Below are 15847 nucleotides of genomic sequence, written 5' to 3'. Positions count from 1 at the left end.
AGCCAACCTACGTTGATATTGCACCACATCATCTGTTTGAGGTTTTCTTTTTAAGCCATCTAGTTGCCCTTAGACACTACAAATCTGCATGGGAATATGGCCCACCTTGGATTTATTCCAACCCAGCAAGGACTGTTGGCAAGCTTTTATCTTAGTAACAACATCACCTTGTTCCTCTCCTCAAGCTTGAGCAACTGTCTCATTACACCCTTCAATTTCAGTCCACATCTCTTCGAACATAAATCTGCGTACCCAAACACATCGAATCTGAGCCCCCAAGATGGATGAAGACATGGAGATGGTCTGCAACCAAAGTGTTTACATGATGTACAATAGCCCCAGGAAAAGAGAGAAAGAACGCAACATTTGCCACTCCCCTATCCAAACGAAGTTGGACTTTGTCATCCCCAAACCAATTATTTGTCCTTGTATATTTGTATCCTTTATAATTCATCAACATCCACCCACACTCCTCAAGGGCAATGCCAAAATCCCGCATTTGTGACGTCGGCCTGTATCGTTTACCCAAATAGTCATTAATCTCCAGTACTTCATTAAAATCACCTCCTACTACCCACAGACTAGAATAGCCATCCACCAAACATCGTAACAATTTCCAAGAATGTTTCCACATCGAAGTGAGCCGGGTTACCATAAAAACCCGTAAAACGGAAACGAGTTTGTATCACACCCTCAATCATGGCATCAATATGCCCTGGCGAAAAGGACCGAATAGAAAACTTCACCCCGTGTTGCCACAATAAGGCCAAACCACCAATGCGACCGGTTCGACTCACACTAAAATAGCCCATTGTGCCTAATTGTGCACTTACCCCCTGCCATTTGTTGTGTCGCCTTCTTGGTTTATGATAAGAAGATGACACTGGGCCTTTTGTCTCTGAGGAGAAACCTCAGACCATGGAATGTTCGTGGATTACCCAAACCACTAACATTCCAGCATAATATTGTCATTTCTCATGATGGGCCCTTTCACCGGAGCCCATCACAGATTTGCCAACAATACCAGTAGAAGTATGCAAACTCGAATCCCCCACTCTTTTCACTGCACCAGATTTTTTAGGACTACCCCGTACACGCTGACCCCCAACCTTGAAACCCTTTCTCTTCTGTATAGCAACCTTCCCGTCAGAGCTAGACACCAGAGAGGATTTGGTGCCAACCCCCTCATTCTCAATGTGATTAGATGGAACACTCCCTCTAAAGTGCAGCCCTTTAAAACTACACCCACCCAAATCAAAGCAAGTCGTCAATAGAACTTCACATAAATTATGCTCTAAAGTGGACTTAGATATTGGTATAGGCTGCTCATCAACTTCCTCCCCCGGAAATCTGCGTTTGTTTGAAGCCCCAGAAAAATACATAGTTAATTTGTTGGAAAGTTAAATTTTAAAAAATTTAAATTATTTTATTATGATAGAAATGGTAGTTCTTTTAATATGTAACTTTTCATGTATGATAGGTTGTGTGTGTTTAATTTAAAGTGAAGTGTTCGCACCACTTTGCAAAACCCAAGGGAGGTGTCGTATAGCAGTGTAGCTCGGAAGTCCGAGTGTTGTATCCACAGAGAGCGGTGTAAAGATAACAGAGCTGAAAAAGAACAATTATGATTGAAAAGTATATTTATGCAAGATTTGATTTAGAGAAAATTTAATTGATTAAAACACTAAGGCATTGGGGTTCCACTTTTAACATAAGCATGCAACTCTTAATAATTTGATCCACAAAATATTTTCCATTGTAGTTGTTCAAAATAATTAAAGCTCTTTTTAATTTCCTTTAGAAGTATTCTAAGCATAACTTGTACCATTGGCAACAAACTATCAAAAAATAATCTTCATCAAAATTCTATTAATCTTTGGTAATTCTCTTCTCTTTTAAAAGCATGAAAGTTTTTACTACACAATGGGAAAAACATGATTGAACCCATGAAATAGATTATCAAACATCCATCAATTAATTAAAAAGAAAACTACAAATTCCATTTGAACAAAAACTACAAATTCACATTAAAGCTTAAGTTTGGATCAAACTAATAAAATTACACACTTATATTAAAAGCTTTCTCCCTAGCCTTAGCTAGGGAGTTAGTTCCCCATAATAAAATTAAACTAAAAACAGAAATTAAAACTTAGAAAGATGGAGGGAAGAGAGAAAGCTCAAGAGTTGTGGAGCTTGGTGTGCTTTTACAATGCCATAGCTCCTCCTATTTATAGGAAAATGGGAGCAATTCTAAATTCATTAAACCCCTCCATTCATGAATTTAATATGTATTCCACTTGCCATCAAACCAATTGCCAATTTGCTTCCATTACTTATTCCATAGTGTTGATGACTCCATTCTCCAAATTCTTCATCTTCTTCAATGCACAACCGTAACCCTCATCTTAATATTTCTTCTTTTCTTCAATTGATGCTCCACTTCTACTTGCTTTTGTTATTCAATCCTTTCTTTTGGTTAAGTGTTGCACCCATTTGCCTACTAGCATCCAATGATCTTCTTCAACCTTAAGATAAAATAATGAAATCATCATCAATTATGTAATGGGTATGTAAGCAAGTGCAAAAGTGAAAAACAAACCTAATTAACTAAAATTGTAAGAAAATCAATTACTAACAAATATATTTAGGGATAATAAATGTGATAGTTTATGTGCTCATCAAATACCCCCCAAACCTATAATTTGCTAGTCCTCGAGCAAACTAAAATTAAAAACTAAGCATAAATGAAAACTAACTAAGCCACTTTCGTAGGGATCTCGATTGCATTTAGCATATGCAATAAGCCTTTAAACCCCTAGGTTGCCCTAGTGGACGAGTTGTAGTCTCGTGAGGGTTTATAGGGATGATACCCACAAACATCTGAAATTTTAAGTAACTCTCCTGCCAAATCATCATCAAGAATGTCAAAGCTCAAAAACCAAGATTCTCAATTCATGAACAAATTTAAAAGAGCGAACACAAATCCAAAACTTTAAGTTCTCCCAATCTAAAGTCAAAGTCATTTATCACCATTAATAAACTTTTCATTTGCTTGCTTTGGTGTAAAGTGAACTAACACAGTTGAGAAGACAAAAATTCAATCATAATCACACCATCCTTGCTATCTTAGATTTTTTTTTATTTAATTTTTTTATTTTATAAATAAATATATACATGCTATTATGTGGACTGTGCAATGTTTAGCTCCCTTAAGCTTTCTAATTAACCCATGTAGCGAGTGTTAGGCCAATGACTCTCAAACACAAAGGCTTTAAGGCATTAGGTGTTGAAACACCCCGATGAGCTTAATAACTCGAGTTAAAAAGGCTACAAAGCTAAACAAGTCACACATGCATTTTTTTTTTTTTTTTTTTTTTTTAAGAACTTCACGGTTTGACGCGAACACTCACTACTGATTAGGCAAGAGGCCCGGTTACTAAGTGAAAGTTCTTTTTTTATTCTTTTTATTCTTTTTTTTTTTTTAAGACAACAAGGATAAATACAATAAATCTCAAACTCTATCTTCTCAAGCGCATTAGTGTGAGTGTGAATTTTTCAAAGCCTAGCTCATAAATCATTCATTAAGTAGAAATAAATGAAAAAGACTAAAGACTGGATTAGTTATCGTATCGCTCAAGTGTTCTCAATTTTAAATTCATGCATGAATATCAAATCTCAATTTAATGCAAATATATTTCGATGACAACAAGCATAGAGGGTTTTTTTTTTTTTTTTTTTTTTTGGTGAGAAAATTTTAGAAACAAATTGTGATAACTAATTCCACTCCCCCCCAACTTGAATGAAACATTGTCCTCAATGTGTAAAACTTAGAAATAAGCAATGTTATAACAACAAATGAAGGGTATTAAAGTAAATAAAAAAAAGAATTAAAATACAAAAGAAATAGAAAATACAATTACAAAACAAATAACAAACAAACAAAAGAAACAGGAACCCTTAATCACACAAGTATACAAGCAACTCATGGATGACCAGTTAAGGGCCTCAGAAAAGACAGCCAGGGGTTCCGGGAAGGTTGGAGGGGTCACAATGGTCCCGCTTAAAACCCAAACTTCTTAGACACCGAAAGTGTCGCCTAAAGAACTCCTAGACACTGTATTGACAGAGACGCTCACTGGAGTTACCAAAAGTCAACTCATATTATTTTAATTATTAAAAAAAAACAACTTAAAATAATAACAAAATAAGTAAAGAGAAAGGATTGGAATGCTCCCCCTTGAAGCGATTAGGTCGAGCATGATACCAAGTAAAGATAGTCTGAAAATTCAATCCTGATAAACAGGATTCTCCAAGTGAATCGTGTCATCCTGCAAAACAAAATTCTCCAAAAATGGTTTAAGACGTTGACCATTAACTTTAAAAACATTACCATTCTTTGGATCCTCAATCTCTACTGCTCCAAAAGGAAAAACTTTTGTGACCACAAATGGACCTGTCCATCTGGAACGCAGTTTACCAGGAAAAATATGCAATCTTGAATTATATAAGAGAACTTTCTGTGATGGTTCAAAGTTTTTCCTCAAAATATTTCTATCATGAAAAACCTTCATTTTCTCTTTGTAAATTCGAGAGTTTTCATAAGCATCATTCCTTAATTCTGCCAACTCATTCAACTGAAGCTTCCTATTCAAACTTGCATCATTTAAACCAAAATTAAACATTTTAATTGCCCAATATGCCTTATGTTCAAGTTCAACTGGTAAATGACAAGCCTTACCGTAGACAAGTCTGTACGGTGACATCCCTATGGGGGATTTGTATGCTGTACGGTATGCCCATAAAGCATCAGTTAATCTCAAAGACCAATCTTTACGGTTAGGACTCACAGTTTTTTTCAAAATTTGTTTTATCTCCCGATTAGCTAGTTCAACTTGACCGCTTGTTTGTGGGTGATATGGGGTAGCGACTTTATGAGTGACACCATATTTTTTCATTAAAGCCTCAAAAGGTTTATTACAAAAGTGTTTCCCCCCATCACTTATTATAGCTCGAGGTGTTCCAAATCTTGAGAAAATGTTTTCTTTTAAAAACCGCAAAACAGTTTTATGATCATTATGTCGACAAGGAACAGCCTCTACCCATTTGGAAACATAATCAATACCGACCAAGATATAAAGATATCCAAAAGAAATAGGAAATGGACCCATAAAATCAATGCCCCAACAATCAAATATTTCAATTACCAAAACTGGGTTCAAAGGCATCATATTTCTACGGGTAATTGCCCCTAACTTTTGACAACGGTCACAAGTTCGACAAAAAGAATTAGTGTCTTTAAAAAGCGTAGGCCAATAAAATCCACACTGCAAAATTTTTGCAGTGGTTTTCTTTATAGAAAAATGACCACCACATGCTTCATTATGACAAAAAGAAATTACTGCATGGATTTCATTATCAGGTACACACCTCCTAATGATCTGATCAGGGCAGTATTTAAACAGATAGGGGTCATCCCAAAAGAAATTTTTAACCTCTGTAAGAAATTTCCTCTCGTCTTGAGCAGTCCAATCAGATGGAATTTTACCTGTAGCAAGAAAATTAACAATGTTAGCAAACCAAGGTAATTCCGAAATAGTAAATAATTGCTCATCTGGAAAAGAATCATTAATTGGCAATGTTTCAATGGAATCCTCAAAACTCAATCTAGACAAATGATCAGCCACTACATTTTCTACTCCCTTTTTGTCTTTGATTGTGATGTCAAATTCTTGAAGTAGTAGGATCCACCTAATCAGTCGAGCTTTAGCATCTTTCTTTTCAAAAAGGTATTTTAAAGCTGCATGGTCAGTGAAAATAACAATAGGTGATCCAACTATATAAGCACGAAACTTATCCAAAGCAAATACCACAGCAAGGAGTTCTTTTTCAGTTGTAGAATAATTCATCTGAGCACTGTTCAAGGTTCTGCTTGCATAATGGATGACATGTGGCTTCTTATCCTTTCTTTGCCCCAAAACAGCTCCAACCGCAAAATCACTGGCATCACACATAATTTCAAAAGGTAAAGTCCAGTTAGGTGGTTGCATAATTGGAGCAGATGTGAGCATTTCAATTAATTTATCAAAAGCCTTTTGACATGAATCAGACCACTCAAATTTACTGTCTTTTAATAGGAGATTACACAAGGGTCTAGATATTGCACTAAAATTCTGAATAAATCTCCTATAAAAACTAGCATGACCTAAAAATGATCTGACATCTTTAACAGTTTTTGGAACTGGCAATTTTGAAATCAATTCAATTTTAGCTTTATCCACTTCAATTCCTTTAGATGAAACAATATGACCAAGAACAATTCCAGAAGAAACCATAAAATGACATTTCTCCCAATTTAAAACAAAGTTTTTCTCCTGGCATCGAACCAACACTTTTTCCAAATTACTCAAGCAATTATCAAAAGAATCACCGAAAACAGATATATCATCCATGAAAACTTCAAGAAATTGCTCAACCATATCACTGAAAATACTGATCATGCATCTTTGAAAAGTACCAGGAGCATTACATAATCCGAAAGGCATTCTACGAAAAGCAAAAGTACCAAAAGGACATGTAAAAGTAGTTTTTTCTTGATCTTCAATGGCAATTTCAATTTGATAATAACCTGAGTATCCATCTAGGAAACAATAAAATTCATGACCGGCTACCCTTTCTAAGATTTGATCAATAAAAGGTAAAGGGAAATGGTCTTTTCTAGTTGCAGAATTTAGCTTTCTATAATCAATGCACATGCGCCAACTTGAAACAACTCTAGTAGGTATCAATTCATTTTTATCATTTTCAACCACAGTTATGCCAGATTTCTTAGGTACAACTTGAGTAGGACTTACCCATTTACTATCAGAGATGGAATAAATAATACCTGCATCTATTAATTTCAACACCTCAGTTTTAACAACATCTTTCATGATTGGGTTTAACCTACGCTGTGCCTCCCTGGAAGACTTGGCTTCATCCTCTAAAAATATTTTATGAGTACAAACAAGAGGACTAATTCCCTTAATGTCAGCAAGAGTCCAACCAATGGCAGATCTATGAGAATTCAACACATTAAGTAACTTACCTTCTTGCAAAGAGTCAAGTTCAGAAGATATTACCACTGGAAAAGTGTTGTTGGACCCCAAGAATGCATGTTTAAGTCCTGTGGGTAAAGGCTTCAATTCCAGCTTAGGAACTTCCACATTTGATGGTAATGTCTTTTCCTTCCGAGGTGGAAGCTTCTCAAATTTTGGTGTCCATTTATCAACCTGCAAGGAATTAAACAATGGATTAAGATAAGCAATTTCCGGATCCTCAAGTAATTCAGATTCTTTAGAATTCAATAAAAGAGACTCTAGAGGTTCAGAAATACTGGTCTTCTCAAATTGATCTTGCACAAGAGCTTCAATCAAGTTCACCACTGCGCATTCATCATCTTCATAAGGTCGCCTGAAAACATTAAAAATGTTAATTTCCAATGTCATGTTACCAAAACTGAGTTTCATTACCCCACTTCTGCAACTAATGTGTGCATCACATGTAGCAAGGAATGGACGTCCTAAAATGACAGGAATTTCATTTTCAGAATGCAAAACAGGTTGTGTATCCAAAACAACAAAGTCAACAGGGTAGTAAAATTTGTCCACTTGGACCAACACATCCTCAATTACCCCTCTCGGCACTCGTACAGAACGATCAGCAAGTTGCAACTTCATTGTTGTGGGCTTCAATTCACCAAGACCTAACTGCAAATATACTGAATATGGCAATAAATTTACACTAGCCCCCAAATCAAGCAAAGCACAATTGATGTAATTTTTTCCAATTACACATGAAAGAGTAGGACTTCCTGGATCTTTGTATTTAGGAAGGACCTTATGTTGCAACAATGCACTCACATGTTCAGTCAAAAATGCAGTTTTCTTCACTTGATGCTTTCTTTTAAATGTGCACAGATCTTTTAAAAATTTAGCATAAGAAGGGATCTGTTTAATAGCATCTAACAAAGGAATATTAACTTTGACTTCTTTAAAAACATCCAAAATTTCAGAATTTTGATTCAATTTCTTTGGAGGATTTAAAGCTTGGGGAAAAGGAGCAGGAAAATGATATTCATTTGATTCACTCAATTTGGAATTAACATTCCTTGGATTTGGTTGAGTTTGAGAAGGAAATTTTCCTTTTTCATTTATTGCAAAAGAATTTGTCAATTTAGAAATTTGGCTTTTAATTTCTTTATTTTCTTCAACCATTTGACCAAATAAGGTATCATACCTTTGATTTTGCTTCTGCTGTTCCTGCATAAATGCTTGAAGAGTATCGCTCAAAGAGGGTCTGGCATTAAATGCGTTAGTTGTAGAAAATTGATGATTGAAAGAATTTCTATCACTTACCTGAGGTTGTGAATCATTGCTCCAACGAAAGTTCCGTCAAAAACTCCGTTAGTTTGCTGACGTGACATATATATTTTTTAAAATAATTTAAAATTTAAAATTCATAAAAGACTTTATATCACAAAATGCCCTTGAGGTTCACGAAACTATCAGATTGCATCCTTCTTATTTTATTTTGTGTCATTCATGGTCCTCAAGGTTAATATGTGTGCTCACAAATGAACTGTGCTAAAATTTTGGTTTTTTCATTTAAATTCATAAAATTAAAAAAATTAAAAAAAATTAAAAAACCAAAATTGTATGCATTTTAAATGAAAAAACCAAGAGTTTAGGGTTTAGTGATATAAAGCCTTCATAAAATGTAAAAATGAAAAAACCTTGGGGCATAAAATTTTGGTTTTTTCATTTAAGATTTTGGTTTTTCATTTATAAATTTAAAAAACTCCCTTAGTTTGCTCATGTGTCATATATGTGGAGCCCACATCTCCAATAATATAGTGTTACATGTATTTAAAATACAATATATATATTTTAAAATAAATTTAAAATTCATAAAATGTTGGTTCTTTCACCATGCTACATACAACTTTGTGATTATATGCTACACTATTTGATATTTAGAAGTAGAATTTCCCATGTCTTTTTCTTTTCTTTTCTTTCTTTATTGTTCGTTCCTTTCCTTCTATCTTCTCTCATGTCTCTCTTTCTTTTTTCTTTCTTTTTTCTTTCTTTTCTTTCTTTTTTTTTCTTTTTTCTAATTAAGTGGCTTGAGGTGGAAAGCCAGAAAGCATGGGTGTGTAGCTCGAGGTGGAAAGTTAGAAAACACAGGTGTGTAGCTTGAGGTGGAAAGCCGGAAATTACGAGTGTGTAGCTCGAGGTGGAAACAATGGGTGTCATAATAATAGATGTTTATAAAAGGAAACAATGGGAGAAAAAAATCATAACTCATAAAACAAAAAACCTAGCTCTGCCAATTTTATTCCTTCCTATTTCTCTCTATCTAAATTGACAAGACCCATCCCGAATTTCCTCGGAATCCGTGACGAATCCTGTGGTTTTTCCGACATCAACCCAATGCCTGGCCCACTTACTAACAACATCCTCTTTTCCAAAAACAAAGGAAAAGAGGGCCGAGACTTCCTGCCGAAATTTCGGCACAGTCTCCCCTAAAAACGAACTTTTTCCAAAAATTTCAACCTGTCAAAACACAATAACAAACCCAACCAGCAGCATGCACAAAACAAAAGCACACAGTTTATAGAATAGGACTCCAGCCTTACATCCAACCCTAACATGGGCGATAACAGAGCAATTCTAAAGAAATTCAGTTTATAACCGAAAACAAAGTTCAATAGAAATAGAGACAAATAAAGATTGCCCTATAGAAGTTTAGGGCTCGGAAATTCAAGTCTCGGCTCGGCCGCTCGGCTCAGATCAAGCTACTGCCTGGGAGGCATAAAACAGAAAATTGTGAATGGCCAAAAACAAAGTTTTATCATAATTGAAAACAACGTACTAACCCCACTGTTTGGAAAACGATGCTAAAAACATGCAATTGAAACCATTCATATGTAATCAATATGAAACTGAGGTACTCTCATACTCCCAATATAGTATAGTTCTAACCAAGTTCAATTTCTTTTGACTCTAACCAAACCCTTTCCCGAGATATAGATTTACAAAACGTAATATGTAAGGAAAGCCTTTAAAACAATTAAGCGTATACATATATATAATTATATACATATAGACCTTGACTAACCCATAGGGTTTCAACTTTCTATCCCGCGTCTAGGGATGAGCTGTCCAACCGAGGGACTACTACTCTATAGCACACACGCCGAAAATTCCAACGCCACGTGTGGCTAAACCAAACCAAACTATGTCCAACGAGCGTAGACTGCTTTATCACACGCCGGAAAATCCAATGCCACATGTGATAAAGTACTAACATAACCAAGTGAGCCCACACGCCGAAAAATTCAACACCATGTGTGGGTACAGTAACCAGGGGAGGGTACTTAGCATGGTGCAAACCCTCATAAACCCCTTGCCCAGTTATCTAATCATAAGGTATATAGTAACTTCTCAAAGCATACAAACCATACCCGAAATAATCATAAACTTCAAATATCAAACAACTGCTAATTTCATAATTAAAACAATATATAAAATCCATAGTCAAAATAATGCAATTTAAATGCATGGTAATGTAATTTTTGAAAATAATGTTTATTCAAAACAAAGTCCACTCACAGAAAGTCCGAAGCTGTGTGACCCTGAAAGGTTCCTGTTTGCTGAGCACGCTGAGGCTGAGTACCTATTGAATAACATGAGGACTAGATGAAATAAAGCACTTCAAATCTAGAACTTTAAAACAAACTCCTAGTTTTCCCGGGACTCAAGTGTGTGCATGACGAACGCAGAGTTTCTAAGGTCCAACTACGTGTTTCGGAAGGTGGAATAACCTCGGAAAACTCTCGGTCAACCTAGTGGTCAAACTACCTAAGTATGGTTAACTGGGCCCGCTGGGCCCACGATCTCCAATTTTCGACCTGAAAGTTCCTATGAGTTCAACCAAGCCTGCTAAACCCGTTTTGCAAGTTTGGTATCGATCGAGCGGTCGGATCACTCTCGATCGCATGATGGGATGTTCACCGTTTTACATGATCTTTGAATCATTGATTCGGAGTATCTGGGACTCCGATTCTCGATCCGTGAGTTCCTACACAATCCTAGAGGTACATAGAACAACATATTTGGAAATGGAGCCGATCCAACTGTCCGAACATATCGAACCCGGATATCGCCTAATATGCGTAAATCCGTTCGACCCTCAAACGATAACCAAATTCGAATCTGAGCATATCGTCGTGCTCGGGACAACATCGGGAGTGTTTTAGAACAAAATGGGCCACTAAACCATGGCCTACACGCCAGCAGCGCGTGGGTGTCTTGAGAAAATTCCAACGACCAGAAAATTCTCGAAACACCCGACAATACCTATACCTACGTGATCGGGACAATTAGGGGAGCAACATTTGGTTTTGGGCCGACCCCCAATTTGGCTGGGAAGTGGCCAAAAAACGCATTAAAAAACCGGTCAAAATTTAGGTTCTTGATTGAGCTTCAAAACTTCAAAATCGATCCTAACCATAATCTTAAATATCGATAATATTGACGAAATATCGAGGATATTTCGATTTTTTCGAATCACGGATATTTCGAAACATATCCATGTACATATCGTATAAATATCGACAATATCGACGATAATATCGGAAAATATCGATGTAAGGAAAAAAAAAAGGAAAAAGAAGAAGAAAAAAAAGGGAAAAAAAAAGGAGAAAAAAAAACACAAAGAGGTTTTGAACCCTTGCCATTTTACTCCTCCAACACCTTAAACACCATATCAATTATGTTTTTGTGATAATATGCTAAAATATTTATATTTATATGGGTGGCATGTTAACAATTACATATAAAACTATTTTGAGGATTTATCATTTGATGACTACTCTTCACAATACACTTACTTTACACATAGAGATGATGAAGATAGTGAAACATTTGAACATCATAGGAACTCTATGTGGTACTAAGTCACTCATGTATCTTACCATGCAATGTATAAAGTGTAAAATATTGTAGTAAATCATTATATATACATGATTATGGTGTGTTTAATCTTTTTTCATTAATTACTACATATTTTCTACACTCACAGTTTTTGCCAGCTTGATGTATAATCAACTTAAATTAGTTAAATCCATCATGCAATGCATTTCCTTCTAATTTTTTGTGATAAACTAATTGACTAAATAAACATTCTCCAAAGTTTTAATAAAAATTTCCAAGTTTTTCTTACAATTTCCGTGGTTTTTATTCAATTTTTATCGATATCGATGATATCCCGATATTTCCATCGAAATTTCCGTGTTTTGGACTACCGATATTTTTGATATCATCGATATTTTAGACCTTGATCCTAACCAACTAAACCATCAGCTAGATCACGTTGAGTAGGTGTGGAGAAGCATACCTGGATCGACAAAAATGGTGGCTGAAATCGTTGGAAATGACGACGGAATTTTCGAAGAAAACCAGAGCTTTCTCGAGCTCTCGCCAGTGCTGAAGCTACTGGGCTCGTCGGAGAAGGGGAGGAACAGAGAGCGGGAGCTGAGCTGGTTCGAATGGAGGTGGTATCTTGGCCGGAGATGGTCGGAGGAGAGAGTTGCCGACTAAACATTGGTCGGTTGTGCTTACAAAGAGGAGAGAGAGAGAGAGAGAGAGAGAGAGAGAGAGAGAGAGAGAGAGAGAGATTGGCGGAGGCGGAAGGAGAGAGATGCAAGAGAGAAGCTGACCGGGCCTTTTTTAAAAATCCAACTTTGAAAAATTTACGATTGTGCCACTGCACTTCCGTTGACCGTAACTTCTTGGTTAAAACTTCAATTTGAGCTCACTATGTGTCTACAAACTCATTTCAACGAGCTCTATGCAACTGTGCCACTCAAATCTCAAAAATCGTTACGGATCAAAAAGTGACTAACGTGAGCTTATCCCAAGGGCAAAATTGTAATTTCACAAATAAATAAATTAAATTAATTAAATAGACGGTTAAAATTGGGTCGGGGTGTCACATAAACCTATCTCCTCAAACTCATAAATAAAATGGCATCTTCATTCCCATTTTCTCTTGATCTAAACCTAACTCCGCCAACCCAGACATTGGGGCAAGGGGCTGCACCAGTGTGGATGCCCTACTTTACTTCCTCACGAGAACTAGTTACCGTAAACGACTCTTTACTACTTTACAACAATGTTGCTGTTGAAGTTGTGAGAAGTTTTGAATCTTTCCTTGTCATTAATCATATGAAGAAAATAATAATAATAATAATATTGCTGCACGTGTAATGAGTAAGAGTGTGTTGTGGACATAAGCAAAAGGGACCCGGCCCCATAATTCCTAAAAATTACTTAATCGGATAGAATAATTATTACTCAACCAAACCCAATCGCTTCTATCAGACATGATTAGTTTCTACTACTATTAGTGATTGTGGAAATATGTTTCAAGATCTTACAGTTTTTTAGAGAAAGTTGGACAGGAAGTTAAGAACAAATAAAACATGCTACATGTGTTCTGTTACTACGGTAAATAAACATTAGTATATATGTTTCAACAAAATCTTAAGGAATCTGAAATTGGTACTTAGGTGATGAGGGGTAAATTTTCTACGACATTTAAACAAGACTTGACCAAATATACTTATGACTAGTCAACTGCCAGTCATAAACAAACACAATCAAGAATACACACAGAGCATGCCACAATGTACCTGCAACCCTAGAAGATTACTAGTGACAACCTAGGCACTCAGAAGGACCCGTCAATCTCTAGGCATCCTCTGTGCTAGCAACAACTATGGTGAAAGTGTGTGAAATTAACATAATCAAATAAACATCAAACATCAGATAATGATGACTAGTCAACTACAAGAACATAAACCCAGAATTCATAAGATGACTAGTCAACCACCAAGAACACAAACCCAGAAAAATTTCAGAGATGCAAATCAGAATTTGTTCACCCAGAAACCCACCATTGGGAAAAACTGGAGGTCATCAACCGACCAGGCAATCCACTAAGTAGAAAAAGATTCTTACAAAAGAACACAAGCAAGTTCAAGAAAAACCTAGATCTATTTAGGAAGATGAGCTATACCTCCGTTGTGCAATCTTCTTCTCCAACTTAGCAAAGCTTGAAGCTCAGTTCTTCATGGCAATGGCATCTCCTTCTCCAGCTCGTTCATCCCATGGCAATAACTTGCAAGCTCCAACTCAGACAGAAACCAAATTTGGATTCAAACGAGAATGACCAATTTCTTCAAGAAACCATACTCTTCAAGAAATCAGTCTTGAATCTGACCTAGATATAAATGATAGAGTGTTTTAATGAGCTAGATGCAGATTCGAATTTCAAATGCAGTTTTTCAAAATTAATTTGGAAAAACTCATAGATGAAAATGAAATGGTTCTCTCATGAGGAAGAAGACAAAGAGCAACAAAAACTTTCCAAAACTTCCACACGAAAGAGACAGCTGCCAAATGAGGAATTGTTTGGCATTTCAACACAAAAATTCTCTAGGTCAGAATCAACACATGGCAGCAGAGAGAGAAAAGAGAATAGGACAAAAAGATTGGTTATTTAGCTGGAAATCCTATAGAGCAAGGATGACTAGTCATACAAGAAAATAGATGACTAGTCATCATTTTATGTGAAATCAATTTAATGCAATGAGATGCAATGCACAATTTACCTTTGTCAATTTGCTTGAACCTCCATAGGATAGATGTTAGTTAGAACACCTAGAGATGCTATTCTTAATCTAAACTTGAGCTTGATAAATACAATAAAAATCTTATTACAAAATTATCAAGGGAAGTCAAAAGAATATTCAAAATGCATACATTAACAGAATCTTGTTCTGTCTTTACTCAAAAAGCAGCTCAAGGAAAATTAAGAATTCATAAATTAAACATGCTACGTGCTTGGCTTCTAATAAGGGATCATTCCAAAACTAACTCATTAAAATTACAAAAGGAAAAGTTTCTGCGCTCTTCTTACAAGGAGCCAAGTATTTTCCGTTTCATAATTAATTATGTTAAACGATCATCACCAGAGATATTGATGCAAACGGTAGAGGTAATAGTATTTGTGAACATACTAATTTGTTGTGTTGTGTTGTAGCAGATAACTTATGACCATATGCAGCAGAAAGTGGACCACTGAAAGTAGCAGTGAGGAAGGAAGTATTCACAATAAGTGCAGGTGATTTTTCACATCAGCTCAAGCTAATTGATGCAGTCCAGCGCCTTGGCGTCGCTTACCACTTCAAAAGAGAAATCGAAGAAGCCTTGCAACGTATGCACGTTACATATCATGACTATGATGGTGGTGATCTCTACACTGTTGCTCTTGGTTTTCGGCTACTAAGACAACATGGATTTAATGTACATTGTTTATATTTTCTGTTTCTAAAAGTAATAAACAGAAGGCTAAGAAAATGAGAGAAAACCAGAAATGTGTTTCTGAATAGTTCTGAAGATTTTTCACTATATTAATTTAGAAAGCTAAACAGAGTATTTATACTCTTACCCAAGCTTAACAGTTAAGTCTTAACGCCAATGGAGTCTAGCCTAGTGAAAAATGGCCTTAATTTACAGATCAGTGATTTCATATTCTAACTCTCATGATACATTGATAGTGTGTGTGTGTGAAAAAACCCCTTCCTCTTATGGTTTAAATTATTGCTTATATTCAAAATAATTAAGTCTAAACTAAATGCTTAGCTGTATAAATAACAATCTAACTAATTTGTAAACTAAATCCTACAGCTAAGGAGACACGTGGGTTTCCAAATTTCAATTATTAAGTTGAATATAAGATATCA

At 35.8% G+C, this 15847-nt stretch overlaps 1 protein-coding gene across 1 annotated transcript; it reads right to left on the bottom strand.

Moving 5' to 3' along the window:
• Positions 1–968: 968 nt before the first annotated feature.
• LOC148295048 (uncharacterized) lies at positions 969–8252 on the bottom strand. Its single transcript, XM_088252365.1, has 3 exons — positions 6761–8252; positions 4370–6286; positions 969–1231 (listed from the first exon to the last, which is right to left on the bottom strand). Exons 1-3 carry the CDS (start codon positions 8250–8252, stop codon positions 969–971), a joined length of 3672 nt encoding a protein of 1223 aa, XP_088108491.1.
• Positions 8253–15847: the final 7595 nt, after the last annotated feature.

Source organism: Prunus avium, chromosome 4 (genome assembly GCF_965620075.1).
Source record: "Prunus avium chromosome 4, drPruAviu1.hap1.1, whole genome shotgun sequence".
Taxonomy (NCBI): Eukaryota; Viridiplantae; Streptophyta; class Magnoliopsida; order Rosales; family Rosaceae; genus Prunus; species Prunus avium.
This window is presented reverse-complemented; position numbering and strand designations above follow the sequence as displayed.